Raw genomic sequence first — 17,452 nt, 5'->3', positions numbered from 1 at the left:
ATGACAAGAGTGCACACGCTGAAATGTCGCCTTCTATACTAATCATTGATATTATGTTGATAGTCCTAAGTATAAAGCTAAGCTTTATTACAACTGTCTCATTAACTTAACATTAACCAAAATAACTAAACAAAGACCAATAAACCATGAAAATGAGGTCAAGGTCAGATGAACCATGCCAGGCAGACATGTACAGCTAACAATGCTTCTATACAACATATATAGTTGACCTATTACTTATAGTTTAAGAAAAATTGACCAAAACACAAAAAATTAACAGTGTGCAATGAACCGTGAAAATGAGGTCATGGTCAAAAGAAACCTGCGCTACTGACATAAAGATCATAAAATATTTCCATACACCAAATATAGTTGATCTATGGCATATAGTATTAGATAAATAGACCAAAACTCAAAAACTTAACTTTGACCACTGAACCATGAAAATGAGGTCAAGGTCACATGACATCTGTCCGCTAGACATGTACACTGTACAATCATTCCATACAACAAATATAGTAGACCTATTGCATATAGTATGAAAAAAACAGACCAAAACACAAAAATTTAACTATAACCACTGAACCATGAAAATGAGGTCAAGGTCACATGACATCTGCCCGCTAGACATGTACACCTTACAATCATTCCATACAACAAATACAGTAGACCTATTGCATATAGTATGAAAAAAACAGACCAAAACACAAACATTTAACTATAACCACTGAACCATGAAAATGAGGTCAAGGTCAGATGACACCTGCCAATTGGACATGTACACCTTACAGTCCTTCCATACACCGAATATACAAGCCCTATTGCTTATAGTATCTGAGATACGGACTTGACCACCAAAACTTAACCTTGTTCACTGATCCATGAAATGAGGACGAGGTCAAGTGAAAACTGTCTGACAGACATGAGGACCTTGCAAGGTACGCACATATCAAATATAGTTATCCTATTACTTATAATAAGAGAGAATTCAACATTACAAAAAATCTGAACTTTTTTTTCAAGTGGTCACTGAACCATAAAATTGAGGTCAAGGACATTGGACATGTGACTGACGGAAACTTCGTAACATGAGGCATCTATATACAAAGTATGAAGCATCCAGGTCTTCCACCTTCTAAAATATAAAGCTTTTAAGAAGTTAGCTAACACCGCCGCCGTAGCCACCGCCGTAGCCGCCGCCGGATCACTATCCCTATGTTGAGCTTTCTGCAAACAAAAGTTGCAGGCTCGACAAAAATGACATACTCAGAAATTTTTTAATCTACAAATGAACATAACCCCAAAACAGTGAAAGTAACATTACCAAAATTTGAACTTAACCTGTGTAGGATTGTGATAAGCATATTGTATAACTATAAGTTTCATAAGTGTAGGTTTAGGCAAACTAAAGTCGGAGAACAGAAACTAATTTAAAGACCAACAGATGTAAAACAGACCAGGGTGAAACTAAATGCTTCTTTCGGCATGGCAGGGGCATAAAGAGATGTGGTATGTCTGCCTATGATGTACGCAACAAGTCAAGATATCATGTAAAAGACCTATGATTATTTTTGTCATTGGGTTGGTGCCTCTTTAACTCATAAGATGGATTGAGCTACATGTATTCTCTTGCTTGAAATATGATAAAATCCAAATGAACATACCTACTCTGAATAGGAAGTTTTCTTACTGTCAGCTAAATCTACGTGTACTAATGTTCAGGATAATATTAATATTCAAGTCATTCTTGACATGATAAATATTCACTAAATTTCCCCATTATTTACAAAATCTCATTTATCTACTTTTTTTTATTTATTTATAGTACAATGAATTATAGCTTTGCACTTTAAAATTACATATATTTCTTTTCTCATATTTACACTTTGTGTGAAATTACATGCAGTAAAAGTAGGATGAAACCATGTCTTAAGGCAAATTATTTATCTTATACAAACTGTATATTCTGAAGAAGAACTATGGATCTTGACCCATAATTTCTTCATTAAGTTTGTCTCAGACAACATCCTTTATTCAAAGAGTCTCAACTAAGTTTGAATTTTAAGTTTGATGTTAACATGAATGTGTCCATGATACAGGGATGTCCATCTCACACTATAATTTTCTATGTTCAAGGACCTTGAAATTAGGGTCAAAACACTATACTTTTAGAATGAAATTAGAAATACAATATCATAGGGAACATGTGAATTAAATTTCCAGTTGAATGGACTTGAATGTCACAAAAAAAAACCTTGACCAAAAACTTTCCCCTGAACCTAGACATGCTAGACAGATGGACAGGCCGAAGAGCGAACAAATCAAACAAATACTCACAGACCAAAAAACCTAATGCCCCTTGAAGGGGCATAGAAATAAAAAGGTGGATATGATTGCCGATTGAACAGCTATCCAACAAAGACCAAATGACTTAGAAGTTAACAACTTTAGGTCATAATATGGCCTTCAAAAATTAGCAAAGCCCATACTGCATAGCAACAGTAAAAGGATGTTGTCAGTTTTTTTCTGTACATAAAGTACAAATTCATATCTTGCATTTAAAAAGATCATGACTGACTCAAAATAAATGTACTTAGTAATGAGACAGTAACTAAACAATACAATAAAATAATGATGTTTAGAGGTCAATGTCTGTAGTGGTAACATTGGCTAGTTCATTAATATTTTAAATCCCATTAAACTAGTAAAGTAACTGATTGATGTTGGAAATGTCTCATGCATATTCAGGAAAATGTATAATAACAATTAATACAAACTCTGAGGAAAATCCAAGTCCCTATTCAAATGGCAAAATCAAAAGCTCTGAAACAATTCAAACGAATGGATAACAACTGTCATATTCCTGACAACTGACTCTATAGACCATCCATAAATGAATTCAACTCCTGGTGCTTTTGGTTTTAGGTTTGTTAATTCTAAGTAATTTGTATTATACCTGATTCCTTTTTTCACGCTCTCAAACATCAAGGTCGTCCAATTAGGTCGTGGAATCTTTGGTACTTTTGGTGACTTTCTGTAATTGGCTCTAGATCTTGGCCTTGGAGAATGTGGCACTTTATGTTGTGTCTTACTCCTATATGTAGCCCCTAATACAGGGGTTCCTAAGGGAGATTCCATTAGCTGACTAGATCGACTGGCCATGCCAGCAAATGAATGACTTCTGGTAACAAAAATCTGATGATGGTTGGGGTCCACTACGGGTTGAGATGACACTCTGTGGGGTCCATTAAGGTTTTCCAAGGGAACATTATGATAAATCTGGGATGGATCCTTACGAGTCATGAAGAGTGGATCTGAAATAAAAACAAGTGTAATCTAAAATAATGTAGATTTTATAAGAATTTATAAAGTTATTGCTATAAAATAATAAAGAGATATGGTATCATTACGAAGGAGACAACCAATCCACCAAATGAAGATATAGACAGCAGTAAAGCCTTCAATAATGAGGAAAAAACCAGTATAGTCGGCTGTAAAAGAACCCAACAAAAAAATGTGAAACAATTCAGTTGAGAAAACAAATGGCTTAATTAATTCATAAGCTATGTTTATTTCAAGATAACATGACAATTGTATAGTGTACACGTGAAAGCTGGCCATCTTTTTTTTTATTTTTTAAAAGAAAAACCTAAAGGTTTACCATTATTTCCACTACTTATTCATTGTACATGTAATTGGTCTTTATTGCTTTATTGGTTACTGAATGCCTTGTGTAAGGCATGCATGATTTAGCAATTGTAACTAGGATCCAGCTATTTTCAAAAGAGGGGTTCCCAACCCAGGAAAAAAAGGGGTGGGGTCCAACTACATGTCCACATTCATGCATTACATTTGAAAATCAGAGATTTGTCAGAGCAAAATTTTGATTAAATTTTGGCTCTCAACATTTTTCCAAAGACTTGGACTAATTGCAGTTGGTGTGTACATTTTTTTTAGAAATTGGTTAATCCAGTAGGAGTGCCAATGAGACAACTCTCCATCCAAGTAACAATTTATAAAAGTAAACCATTATAGGTCAAGGTATGGCCTTCAACACTGAGCCTTGGTTCACACCGATCAGCAAGTTGTAAAGGGCCCTAAAAAATACTGTGTAAATAGTGTAAAACCATTCAAACAGGAAAACCAACTGTCTAATACCTGATTACTGGGACTATTATACTTAATAAGTATTATACTCATGTTAAGTATAATAGTCCCAATTTTTACATATATCTTTATTCTCAATAAATCATATAAATATAAACCTATTTCTCTAATTTTAAGTAATTAAATAATTTGGACCAGGGACTATCATATACTAGTATAATAGTTCCAGTTTGGACATACTTATTTTATAGCATGAGTATAATATTAGTTGACAGAATGCATGAATCATGTATAAATTTGTTGTAAATCCAAGAAAAAAACAGACTAGGATAAAAACATAAGTAAAATTGTACTATTACAGTTGAAGTTATATAGATATTTTGTAAATTTTATTCCAATCAAATGTTATAAGATATTTTACTGAGTTAAAACAAAATAAAACACCTTACCTTTTTGTCTAGAAAGTACTTTTTAAAATCCTTAGAAATATGTGAAATATTTGATCAGATTATCCCCCTAATTGTTGTTCCTGAATTTGTTTACAAATCAAAGGTTGATACAGGTGTGAAGTTTACCTGATATTTACCTGAGACATATTATCAATTAAAAATCAATCAGCTGACCAGACAATATCAATAAAATTATCCATTGTTTATTACCATAGTATTGTTTGATTTCTATTTTATCTAACCAATCAAAGAACTTCTATTTATAGGGTTTGTTGGAGGGAATATCAGTCTTTCTAATGAATAATGTTGGTAACAAATAATATTTTTTTGAAATTTTGCATAAAAACACATATTTATAAAAGCTTCTGTAAGTAAAGTCAACATTGAAAAGAAAACCAATGTATTTCTTTATTTTCTTTATTTGATAATTTACCTAAATAAAATGTTGGTTAATTAAGACTAATAATAAGAGTGATCAAAATATTACTAATCAGTATTGTATTATACCAGAGACATATATATATAAATGTTTTATAGTCTCTCATAACTCTTTATAGAGTGGCTCTTGTTGTTAATTTGTGTTTTAAAAAGCTGTATGTTTTAATATGTAACAAGTGGTGAGACTTTAATAAAGTATTTGTCTTGTCTTGTCTTGTCTATATATTATTATTGTATTATATATGTCTCTGATTATACCAAAACCATTAATTAGAGGTATAATTCTCTATTCCAATGTGTTATTAGTCTTGAACCTCATTGCAACCAACAAGTTTACACATGTATAAACCTGTTTGAATCTGTAAGTGTTTTGTGTGAATGTTATGATAATAATATCATTCTAAGTATATATGTTGGGATTGAAAGTTTAAATTTTTTTTTTTGGAAGTGTAAACTCTGCCTGATTCGTCCTTCCACAAACTGAACATATTTTAACCCTGCCACATTATGTATGTATGTGCCTGTCCCAAGTCAGGATCCTGTAATTCAGTTGTTGTCGTTTGTTTATGTGTTACATATTTGTTTTTCGTTCATTTTTTAAAATAAATAAGGCAGTTAGTTTTCTCGTTTCAATTGTTTTACATTGTCATTTCAAGGCCTTTTACAGCTGACTATGTGTTATGAGCTTTGCTCATTGTTGAAGGCCATATGATGACCTATAGTTGTGAATTTCTGTGTCATTTTGGTCTCTTGTGGATGGTTGTCTCATTGGCAATCATACCACATCTTCTTTTATATATATTTTTAATTCCTCAGGACTAAAGTGATGAAATAATACTGATTTCAAAGTTCCACAGTTTAAAATGCAAATGAAAGTGACCTCTCTGTTGACCAATGCCTTGTTCTAACTCATTGCTGGTGGTGGTAAAATACTATTAATGACAATTCCTTAGATTTCCTTTCAATGACCCTTCATGCAAAAATTTCAATCCAAATCACTCAATCAATAAATATAGGTTACAGTGATTCAAATGTTGATGATGATTGAAGTTTTTAACGACCTTGACTGGCTATACAGCCTTTGCTGAATGCAGCTTAAATATAAAAGACTTATTGGTTAAATATCCCAGATAATGCTTAGTACCATAGATTAAATTGACATTAACTAAAAATTCCTAACCAATTCCAGTTGAACAGTGAGACAAAGGTAAATTGGTATGCCTTACTCATAACAACAATAAAGATTCTACTATAAAATACTTGTTCACATTCATAACATAGTTATACAAATTTTCAAGCTTCTTCAAAATTCATGAAATTTAAATTTAAGTGTCCTCTTTATATAATAATAATGTTATCATGACATTTGATAATTTTGTTATTATAGGTATTTTAGAAACAGGGTCAAACTAAAATGTCAACTAATCTGTACATTTAGTAAAATGGTAAATCTATATATGCCTTATATAAATTATTCCTCTAAATATCAGCCCAACAATGTTAGATCTGTAAATTTGCGCAAACACATTTGTTTTGTTCTTTCCTTGCCAGGTTTCAAACTCGTGCTACTGAGAAATTGTGGCACCAAATGGCCTTGCACTGTGCCCAACACGCTAGTCCACTCGACCACCTTGGCTCTATATATATGCCTTATATAAATAATATACAAATCGCCTTGCACTGTGCCCAACACGCTAGTCCACTCGACCACCAAGGCTCTATATATCCCTTATATAAACACGCTAGTCCACTCGACCACCAAGGCTCTATATATATCCCTTATATAAATAATATACATTGGTAGGAAGGGAAAACAAAAATTAGCATGTTGTGAAGTATTGAATATGAATACCCATCCACAAATATTAATTATGTTCTTAAAGATATATTAAAATGTATAATGAATGTCCAGTTTGACCTATGTTATTACCTGTAGGACATTAATAGGTAATTAATCAAGGAAATAAACAGGTATAAACATCAAAAGGCCAGGTGACAAAACACATGTATCTGTAAAATGTTTGATGGATGAATCAGAACTCACCCACTGTTCAAACATTTTCAAAAGCTGAACTTGATGCTGACTCTGTTATATCAAATACTAGTGGAGAAGGGTCTGCAAGAGCATCTGATCTGACTCGGTTTCATTCTAAATGTTAGAAGAGCTGTATCACGCTGACCACTTCAAAGCACATGAGCTCACTGTTCATTTAAAATATTAGTGAAGCAGTATCATGCTGACCCTTTCAGAGCACCTGAGCTCACTGTTCATTTATTAGTTGAGCAGGTTCTCAAGAGCATTTGACCTGACTCTGCTTATATCTATTGTTAGTTGAGCTAAATCTACTCAACTAAGGCTCTTAAAGTTGCTTTTTTGTGAAAAGGGAAATATAAAAATAAGGAGATGAGGTATGATTGCCAATGAGACAACTATCCACCAAAGTTCAAATGAAGTGGATGTAAGCAATTATAGGCAACCATACATCCTTCAACAATGAGAAAACAACCTACTGTATAGTCATCTATAAATGTTGGTCTCATCAATTGGTTATGTTTTCTCTGGTATGCCAAAATATGCTTTTGCTGATTGTACGTGATCTTAATCTTGGGATGGTTGGGTTGGAAACTTTTGTGACAATGATTAATTTGCGATTTGAGAAGTATAATAATTCTAGAAATTTTTAAAGATAAGCTGATCATAAACCACCTCTCTTTAATGTCCTGCGAACAATGACCTCAAATTTCCTCTTATTCTTGACAATGAAATTTTTGAGATTCATAAACATGATCTTACAAAACAATGCATGATCATGATGATTAAGATTGTAGGTTAAACTTCTAAGATTTGTTTGACCAAAAATTCAAAGGTCTGTCTAACATGTTTTTGCGTCCAAGTAAATGCAGCACAATATCTTTGTTTAATGACTCAGCTTCCTTTGAAAAGTATACTTCCTCATTCTTAGTCCTTGGTTAATAAATGGTGACACTAGCCTATAGAAAAAAAACTAAAAAAAACTTTATCCTTTTTCTGTTATACAAAACGGCCTTGTACTTTATCATGAAACCATGTAATTCCTGTAAAGGTAAGCTGCATTGTTTAAGGTAATCTCATTCTATAGCCATGCACTGTAATAGCATTTATTTTCTCTTTGTAAAAAACTTGATCACAATAGATTATTATTCCTAATATAATTTTGCCCCCCCCCCCCCCTCCTTTAAACTCCACTCATCTTAAACCACATTATAAATAAGATGCATTACATAAACATATACTAGGTATATTTTAACATATCTTATAACTTTCAACTTTTTCATTTTTTTGCTTAGCTAGTACATTGACCCCACCCATTTGCCCCCACTTATTGATAATTTTGAACATACCTCACAATCAAATTGTTTAGATGTCTTTCATCTTTGTCAGGTAAATATTTGCTATGAGATTAACATCGATTGATTACATATATTTTATCCTTTGATCTGAATATAAAAACCTTTTCCTCTAATCTTCAGTTAAATTGTAATAAACACCTTTGCAAAAATACACCATTTTACAAGTCATTTTTGTATTTAGAAATTAAACGTTGTACAATAACAGTGAATAACTACATAAAATCGTTTTGTATTTGTTGTATGACATATAGGTCGGATGTAGAGGGTGACATAACGATGGATTTCATTTCCGTTCAGAGGCAACATTCACAATCCACGTACAAAATTCACATCGTTTCAAATTTAATTCGTAGATAAATATATATAGATTATTGAGATCTTAAAATATCCAGAAGTATCATAGACATCTCTGTATCATATATTAATTTCACATAATCAACAAATAGTCATGACAGTGAGCAGTCTATTTCAATCCAACGAAACTTTAGTATTGGAAATATATATCAACACTTGCTGTGCTTCAACAGTGCTTCCATTAGTATAATTATGTCATGACGGATAGTTAAAATTCCACAAAAGAAATGTCAAGAAAATCACATGATCCCTTCACTTTATTGTTTTTGACTTCTCAGATTCAGAAGAGTTGATTGGTCCTATGGTATGGTACAGTCGTTAAATATAGCCTTGAGTTGTACATCTCTCTCTTTGATGAATCTACCATACTAATCAATTGTAGTATAAAATGCATAACATCATCTTGAGTGACCTCATTATTCTCCAGGATTATTGATCATTATAAATATGCAGCATATTTACTATTTATAGCTCACTGATTGTTTATCTTCAGGCTCTTTCAACATCATGGATATTTTACATGAAATAAATTTAGTTTAATCAAATATTGGCTGACTTATTAAACATTCAAGTAGGATTTTAAAAACTTAAAATGAAAAGGAACCAATGTTATAATCTCTTATTATCATCTCATATAAGTGTTATTAATTTAATATAAGATAGAATATATTGCTGAAATATAATATAAAAGATGTGGCATGATTGCCAATGAGGCATTCTCTACAAGAGACAAAATGACACAGAAATTAACAGCTACAGGTCACTTCTAATTCCCTTAGTAAAAAAACTCAATAATTTCTGGTTTACAGTTTAAAAGCTACAAAACTTAAGCACAAAATAAGTTATAAATTCAACTACACTTTTGAAATTTTCTATTTCAATATATTTTGTTTTGATAGGATTGTTTATTTGTTTATTTTACAAGTTACACACTCATTGACATAATGTTTATCTATTTATTTTGCTGATTCAAAATAAACACATTAAAATGTTTCAAATGAAAATGATGCTAATTATAACCCAGTTTAATCACCATATAATTCGTAATGAAATTATCAGCTTAGTTAGAAAGGCAAAGGATGATTATAAGTGCAAACTGACATCACAACTTATTGACAAAAATATTCCTCCTGGTAAATGGTGGCGCATTGCCAAGTCTGTTTCAAATTTTACTAAAAACAGAGATTCCCCCCCTTTTTTGGAACATGATGGCCAAATTTTTATTCATCCATTGGACAAATCAGAGATCCTGAACAATCATTTTGCTGATATAGCTAATATTGATATAGAACCAGAAATTCCTGATAATAATGAGCCTCCTCCATGTCATTTAAACAAATTTGTCATCACTGAGAAAGAAATTTTAGACCAGTTAAAAATTTTGAATGTTAATAAACCAGCTGGACCTGATAGTATCAGTCCTAGAATTTTAAAAGAGGTTGCTAGCTTTATTTCTAAACCATTAACTAAGTTATTTAATATGTCTCTATCAGTTAAACAGGTTCCACTGTTATGGAAAATTGCACATGTTAATCCTATTTTTAAAGGGAAAGGTAGCCCACATTCAGCTCTAAACTATCGTCCAATATCTGTTACTAGTATTGTTTGTAAGATTATGGAAAAAGTTTTATTTAAACATTTGTATAATTATATGAGGAGTAATAACCTTTTGTCAAAGTTTCAATCTGGATTCCAACCAGGTGATTCTACTGTTAATCAGTTAATTGAAATATATCATAAAATTATTAGTAATATGGATAGTGGTAGGGATGTAAGGTTTGTATTTTGTGATGTATCTAGAGCTTTCGATAAAGTTTGGCATAAAGGACTTTTATTTAAACTTAAACAATCTGGCTTAAATGACCAGCTCTTATCTTGGATAGAAAGTTATCTTTCGGATCGTCAACAAAAGGTAGTTTCAGAAGGCTTTTCGTCAACTCTAAGAAGTATACATGCAGGTGTCCCCCAGGGATCAGTTTTGGGACCCTTTCTGTTTCTTATTTATATAAATGATATAGTAAATGACATTGCTAATGATATTAGACTTTTTGCAGATGACACCTCTTTATTTGTCATAGTAGATGATGATCATGCTGTAGCGGCTGCTTCTTTGACTGATGACTTGGATGTTATCTCAAATTGGGCAAAATCATGGGCTGTTCAATTTAATTCTAAGAAAACTAAAAATATTGTATTTACTAGAAGGGAAAGGGAGCATCCACCTGTATTTTTTGGGATAAATGGTGAAGAGGTTGAGAAAATAAATATTCACTGTCATCTTGGGATAACATTTCAGTCATCAGCTTCATGGCACACGCATATTGATATTATTTATAAAAAAGCATGCTCTCGTCTTTCTGTGCTTCGTCAAGTTAAACACTTATTAGATAGGAGTTCACTTATACGTATTTATTATGCTTTTATTAGACCTATATTAGAATATGGTGATGTTATTTGGGGCAATTGCTCCCAGCATGAGACTGAGCTTCTTGAAAATATTCAGATAGAAGCTGCTAGAATTATTACAGGATTACGACGAAATTCCTCCAGACAAAAACTTTATATTGAATTAGGTTTAGAAACTCTGGAGAATAGACGTAATAAACATAAGCTTATACTATTCTACAAAATATTAAATGGGATGACACCTGCATACTTATATGAGTTAGTTCAGCCATATCTTCCCAGACAAACCCCTTATACTTTGAGGAATGAAAATAACACTTTTCACCCGCCTCTTGCTAGAACTAGCTCTTATTTTAACAGTTTCATTCCTTCCACTATAAGACTTTGGAATAGTCTTCCTTTGAGTTTACAAAAATCACCAAGTTTGGGTATATTTAGAAGTGGACTAGATAAGTTTTATAGGACTGGTGATATATTTAAACCTTTCAACTATGGGATAAGGAAACTAAATATAAGTCATTGTCAACTCAGAAATAATGCTAGCAACCTTAAATCTCATTTGTTTAATCAGTTCTTATCCGAGAACACTTTTTGCACAAACTGTAACCATCCTGTTGAGGATAACCAACATTTCTTTTTTATTTGCCCTAAGTATAATGATGTAAGACAGATCCTTCTTGATTCCATTTACTCTATTGTTGATAATGTTGACATAAATATTGAATTACTACTTTTTGGAAACAGATTATTCTCATATGATATGAATATTGCTATTTTTAAATCTGTTCAGAAATATATCAGTGACACTCAACGTTTTGTTTGAAACTTACTTTAATTTTTGTTTCATCTATTTTTATTTTTTATTTTTTTTCTACACTCCAACATTAATTCATTTATTCCACTAAGCAAGCTTAGTGTCTCTTTCAAGCCATATATATATTTCTAATGACTTATAAAGGATATTTGCATGTTTCAAGGTACTTTAAATAACTGATGATTAATTGCCTATATATTTAAATATATTTTGCATTTAGTAAGTAACACTGTTAACATATATTTGCTCGTGTGTGCTCACAAGTAGCATGCATGTTCCACTATATTGCATTATTTTAAATACAGTTGTTGTGATTGAATTATACCTTGTACATGTAATATGGAGAGAGCTTTTATAGGCTGTGCCTGTTGCTCAATCCTTTTCATATCTTAATGAATAAAATATGTTTAAAATCAAATCACCATATGATAGGATGGGTACTGACAAAGGGAGATAACTACTCTTGTTTATCAACATGGCAAGACCAAGCAAAAAATAAATTGTTTACTAACCCAACCATCTCTAATTGAAACTTGCAAAAATAATCTGCACGCAACATTATTTAGATTTTGGGGGACATTAAAAGCATACAGTGACATGAAAATAATTTGAATTTGTTTATTGAGGAGGATCGTATAAGAGAATTTTGTTATGTTTATAGTGCAGAAATTACAAATTCAGTAATTTTTCAATTTATAAAGGGACATAACTCAAGAACAGTATAAGTCAGGCAGACAAAATTTGATCTTGATTTGAATTTGGTGGTATTAAGCTGTGTATAAGTTTCATAATAGTTATCAAAGGTACCAGGATTATAATTTAATATGCCAGACACACATTTCGTCTACATTAAACTCATCAGTGACTCTCAGATCAAAATAGTTATAAAGCCAAACAAGTACAAAGTTGAAGAGCATTGAGGTTCCAAAATCCAAAAAAGTTGTGCCAAATACGGCTAAGTAATCTATTCCTGGGATAAGAAAATTCTTAGTTCATAACATTTGTTTGAGGCGCCGGCACACTAAAGTTAGAGAATGGAAACTTATTTCATACTCACGGACAGATAAGGGTAAACCTTAACGCCCCTGTCACAGAGCACATTAGTGCACAAAAGGTTGAAAAACTAAATCTATAGGTTACTTAATAAAATGTCAATGCAGAGTATTATTTAGCAGATTATGAATGCAATTGTAATCATGATTAAACCATATCTTGACCAATTTATCAGAAGGAAGTTAACATAATCCTGGTTACAGTATCGTATGATGTGAACTAACACTTGATAGAATTGCTATTAGTCACTATGTATAAGTGTTTATCTTATATTGGTATACAGGATTGTTTTTATGAAATGAAATTAAAAACTTTCACTTCCTTCGTTATAGTAGAGTAAAAAGATAAAATCTTAATTAATATTTTCACACAAATGAAAGGTGAATTTCAATTGTATAAGACGCCAACATTCTAATATTTTTCCTATTTTAGGAATTGGGTAGGTGGACCTTGGTGATAGGGTTAGAGCAGATTTTAAAATTGAGTGAACATATTTTTCAAGGAAGAGTGAAAATAACTTTTTGCAACATCTGAATAATTGAATCATTATATACATGCATAAACATTACGATTCTAATCAAGTTAGAAAAAAATTAAAAGTGGTTTACAAATATTGCTGGGTGGGATAAAACATTTCATTTCCATACACATGTACTTATTAAGTTAAGGTGGCACATTAGCTATTGTCTAAGATTTGCAGTTTATTGTTGTGCCATCAGCTAAAGGTTGCATTTCTGTTAATTGTCAATGCAATTTCCCATAGTAACTCCTTAATATAATACAGCTAAAACTGTATCACTTTTACTATGAGGTTTTGAAAAAAATCATATCCTAGAATTGAAAGTTCATATGCTCTACAATATTTTTCAAAGGTCAAAGTATACGGCTGTGCGGCATATTTTAAACGTTTATATGCCCTGAACTTCTCAGAGTTTAACTAACACTAATTTTCTTAACTGCCCCCTCCTCGACTGTAGGGTTACCACAGATTTCAATATAAACAATATACACAGGTATATTTACTAGTAACATTTCCAAGTTATATGTCTCTGTGAGATGCAACACAGATAGCATAACTGGGAACCAGTATGTAAACAAAATTAATTTTCTATGAATATTCTAGATCTCCCCCAAAAGAGGTGTGGTTTGAGAAACAGCTGTATTTACAAAGTGCAACCTTTAACCAATGGGTGGGGGGAGTGTAACAAAAATATAGAATTCCAAGTAAAGGCTATTGTAGCCTTATGTTTTTAACAGGCGCGTAGCTCCCTATACGCTAACACGCAGTTGCGTGCACATTGGTTCGTCATGCAAAAAAAATATTGCAAAATTAAAAATTTATAAAGGAAATTTTAAAGGAAACACATATGTTGTCACTTTTTTAATTGATGAAATGTCATTAAATAACGGCATTTGGTTTCAAAATAGAAGTTTTATTGGAGATCATGCATGACAAAATCGGACAGTAACTTGTATCTTTCACAAGATTTGAATTTGTTATACTCAGTCTAATACATGTAGTTTCAGAGCACATTTTACAGGGTACGGTTTATCTGTTTGGAATGAGATGTACCAATCGGCATTAGATTTATCAGAACCCTTCGATATCTTTGAAATTATGCCACGGTGATGTGTTTGACGGACTACCAGAGCCACTCATCCTGCAAACACGCCAAAACAGTTTTGGAAAGTCTCATTATATTTTGCGTTTATAGACCATATGATAATGGAACTGGAGAGTGGAGTCGCGTCTGGTATTATCAGAAAATCGCTTCTTTGTGCCGTATCTGCTTCATCGTGTTGTAGGAAATATAACAAACGAAAAAATCTCAACATTGTCTGAGACATACGAAACTGACCTGGTATGTAATTTTGACGAATTCAATTGGGAGGTTGCTCGATGGCGAACACGTACACTGGTTTATAACATCTCGCGAGTGCTACCGTGGAGATCTATCAGTGTACTTCGTCTGTTCAAATCAAATGTACGATCAACAATGAACAATGACAGGTTATCATCGCTAGCATTACTGCATATTTATCGGGATTGCAGTGTGAATATTGACAAATGAATAGAGAAGCTCGTTTCTGCCTAGACTCGAAGAGCAGATTTGGGACAATTTTGAGTAAATTCTGTAACAGAAAAATGTGTAGTTTATGTTTTCAATTAACCATGATTTACTCTATTCAGAAGCTTAATGAATAGTTTTACATTCATAAATTGTTTATAAGTCCTATCTACATGAAGCTCCTCTTTCAACTGTCCTATGACCGAAAACCGAAAAAAAAAGGGTCCCAAAAAATTTTCGCCCCGCTCAGCTCGGCAGTAGTTGCTTGCACATCGTTTCTTTCTAGCTACGCCCCTGTTTAAGCAGTCTTTTAATTGTTAATGCATGCTAATACCTCAACATTATCACAGCCTGGGACTATAATGTCTATTGTGAGAGATTAATCTTGCTTTGTAATAATCATTCTATCTATAATTTCATTTTTCTATAATAAAACATTTAGTATGGACTCCTTTAACAAATATTGACTTGTGATATCTCCTGCAGCATATCAATCATATCACAATTGTCATACATAGTTAACATACTGATGTCAGTCATTATACAGGGATGAAATGATAAATAGATAGTGGATTCTCATAGGACAACATCTAACAAAGACTTCAGTGACTCTTTCACCAAAAATTGAACTTCATGATCAATTCTAAAATTAAGATTTTTGTGAAAAGAGCCCCTGGAATAATCAAATAATTACAAAGAGTTTTAAAGATTATCATCAAGTAAAAATCATGTATGATCTCAATTTATCCCCTCTTTATACAAAATATGAATGATCTATCAGTAGTTTGATCTAGTTTCTATCAAACAGACTAAGCAGAAAACTTAACATTATTGTTGAAGCCGACATGATGACGTCATAAAAACAACGCAAAAACACCTACATGACAGGCAAGACAGAAACCAAAAGAGATAACACTTCAATATTTTTCTAAACAAAATAAGTTCAAAAATATTATGAACAGTAGTTTTAAGCTTTTGAAAGGGGCATAACTCTAAAACAATGAAAGTGACACTACACAAATTCTAACTTGATCTATGTTTTATCGTAATGAGAATTATGTATAAGTTTACAAGCATTTGGTTGAGGCAAACCAAAATTAGAGAATAGAAACCACATTTGGGACATACATACAGACAGACTGAGAGACGAGGGTAAACACTTAGTGCCCTCTCTGCTGAAGCAGGGGCATACAAATAAATCTAAGCACACTTGTACTCATTAAACCCATGGATGTTCTAATCAAGTACTCTTTTGATAGGGTATGCATTAGTTTCTCTGATGATTTCACTATCCCCATAGAGATTATGAAAAGTTGGTAGGTATGCAGATTTAAATTTTTCATTTTCATTTTGCCTGTCACCATTCTTCATTGATATCTTGTTTTTCTCTGGTGACAAAATTTTGAAATACATCTTCAGAAAAATATATCTTAGTCTTAACAGTGATTATCCCAAACAAGGAATTTGGTTGGTTAAATGTAACAAATTTCCCTTTTAGTATACAGTTTGATTTATTATTAGATATGAAATTTGTAATATTTTCACTATCTAAAAGGTCGTAAAGCTTTCTTCATTATCACTGAGTTTCTGTGACCCTAAATTTGTATAAAATGTCTCTTTTTTTCTTTTACATTTATTTCTACCCCTTACCTTATCATGGCTTTCCAGTTATTAAATCAAAAATGTAAAACAAAAAGGTTTCGTTACTAAATCCTGGAAAAAGATGATCAACCACAGACAATATTTCTGTTATTTATAACCTGATCACAAAAGTTCAAGAAGTTCATGGATGACACTTGATAATAAAGTATGTACAATTTTTACAATTTGATATCCCATACATGTAGTACATGTAGTATAAACTTGTTCACATTTTATCAGAATACTTGAGGTAAAAAATTGTCTCTAAACATAACTTTTTTAATCTTTTTGCAATTATTATATACCATAGATACTATAGATAAAAAAAATCTATATTTATCTGGGTATTTTTTTATCTTTTAAAAAAATCTTTTGTAAAGTTTTCCTACATAGTATACTTTAGATGAAATGATAAGCTGATTTCTAGGGAAGTATGATTAAATATTTGTTTAATTCAAATCTCATTTATTTAACAGTCTGTGCATACAGAGGACACAGATTTTGGTGACTCTGTTCAACAAGAGTGCACACACTGAAATGTCTCGCCTTCTTTACTAATCATTGATATTGTTGTTAGTCCTAAGTATAAAGCTTTATTACAACTGCCACATAAACTTAACATTAACCAAGATAGTTAAACAAAGACCAATGAACCATGAAAATGAGGTCAAGGTCAGATGAACGATGCCAGGCAGACATGTACAGCTAACAATACTTCCATACAACAAATA

At 32.0% G+C, this 17,452-nt stretch overlaps 1 protein-coding gene across 14 annotated transcripts in view; it reads right to left on the bottom strand.

Annotated features, from left to right (window-relative positions):
• Nucleotides 1-17,452, bottom strand: part of LOC139529799 (rho family-interacting cell polarization regulator 2-like) — an 80,865-nt gene that overhangs the window by 27,120 nt on the left and 36,293 nt on the right. For 9 of the 14 annotated variants that reach the window (XM_071325707.1, XM_071325711.1, XM_071325705.1 and 6 more), the window contains one exon: nt 2,957-3,314. In XM_071325707.1, the coding sequence (XP_071181808.1) occupies nt 2,957-3,303 (347 nt within the window). In that variant the 5' untranslated portion in view covers nt 3,304-3,314. Of the gene's footprint in view, nt 1-2,956; nt 3,315-4,556; nt 4,674-8,375; nt 9,235-16,730; nt 16,960-17,452 lie in introns of those variants that run through there. The other 5 variants (XM_071325708.1, XM_071325712.1, XM_071325710.1 and 2 more) reach the window with 4 other exon arrangements.

Source organism: Mytilus edulis, chromosome 7 (genome assembly GCF_963676685.1).
Source record: "Mytilus edulis chromosome 7, xbMytEdul2.2, whole genome shotgun sequence".
Taxonomy (NCBI): Eukaryota; Metazoa; Mollusca; class Bivalvia; order Mytilida; family Mytilidae; genus Mytilus; species Mytilus edulis.
The sequence above is the reverse complement of the archived record's forward strand: the minus strand, read 5'-3'. Positions and strand labels throughout refer to the sequence as shown.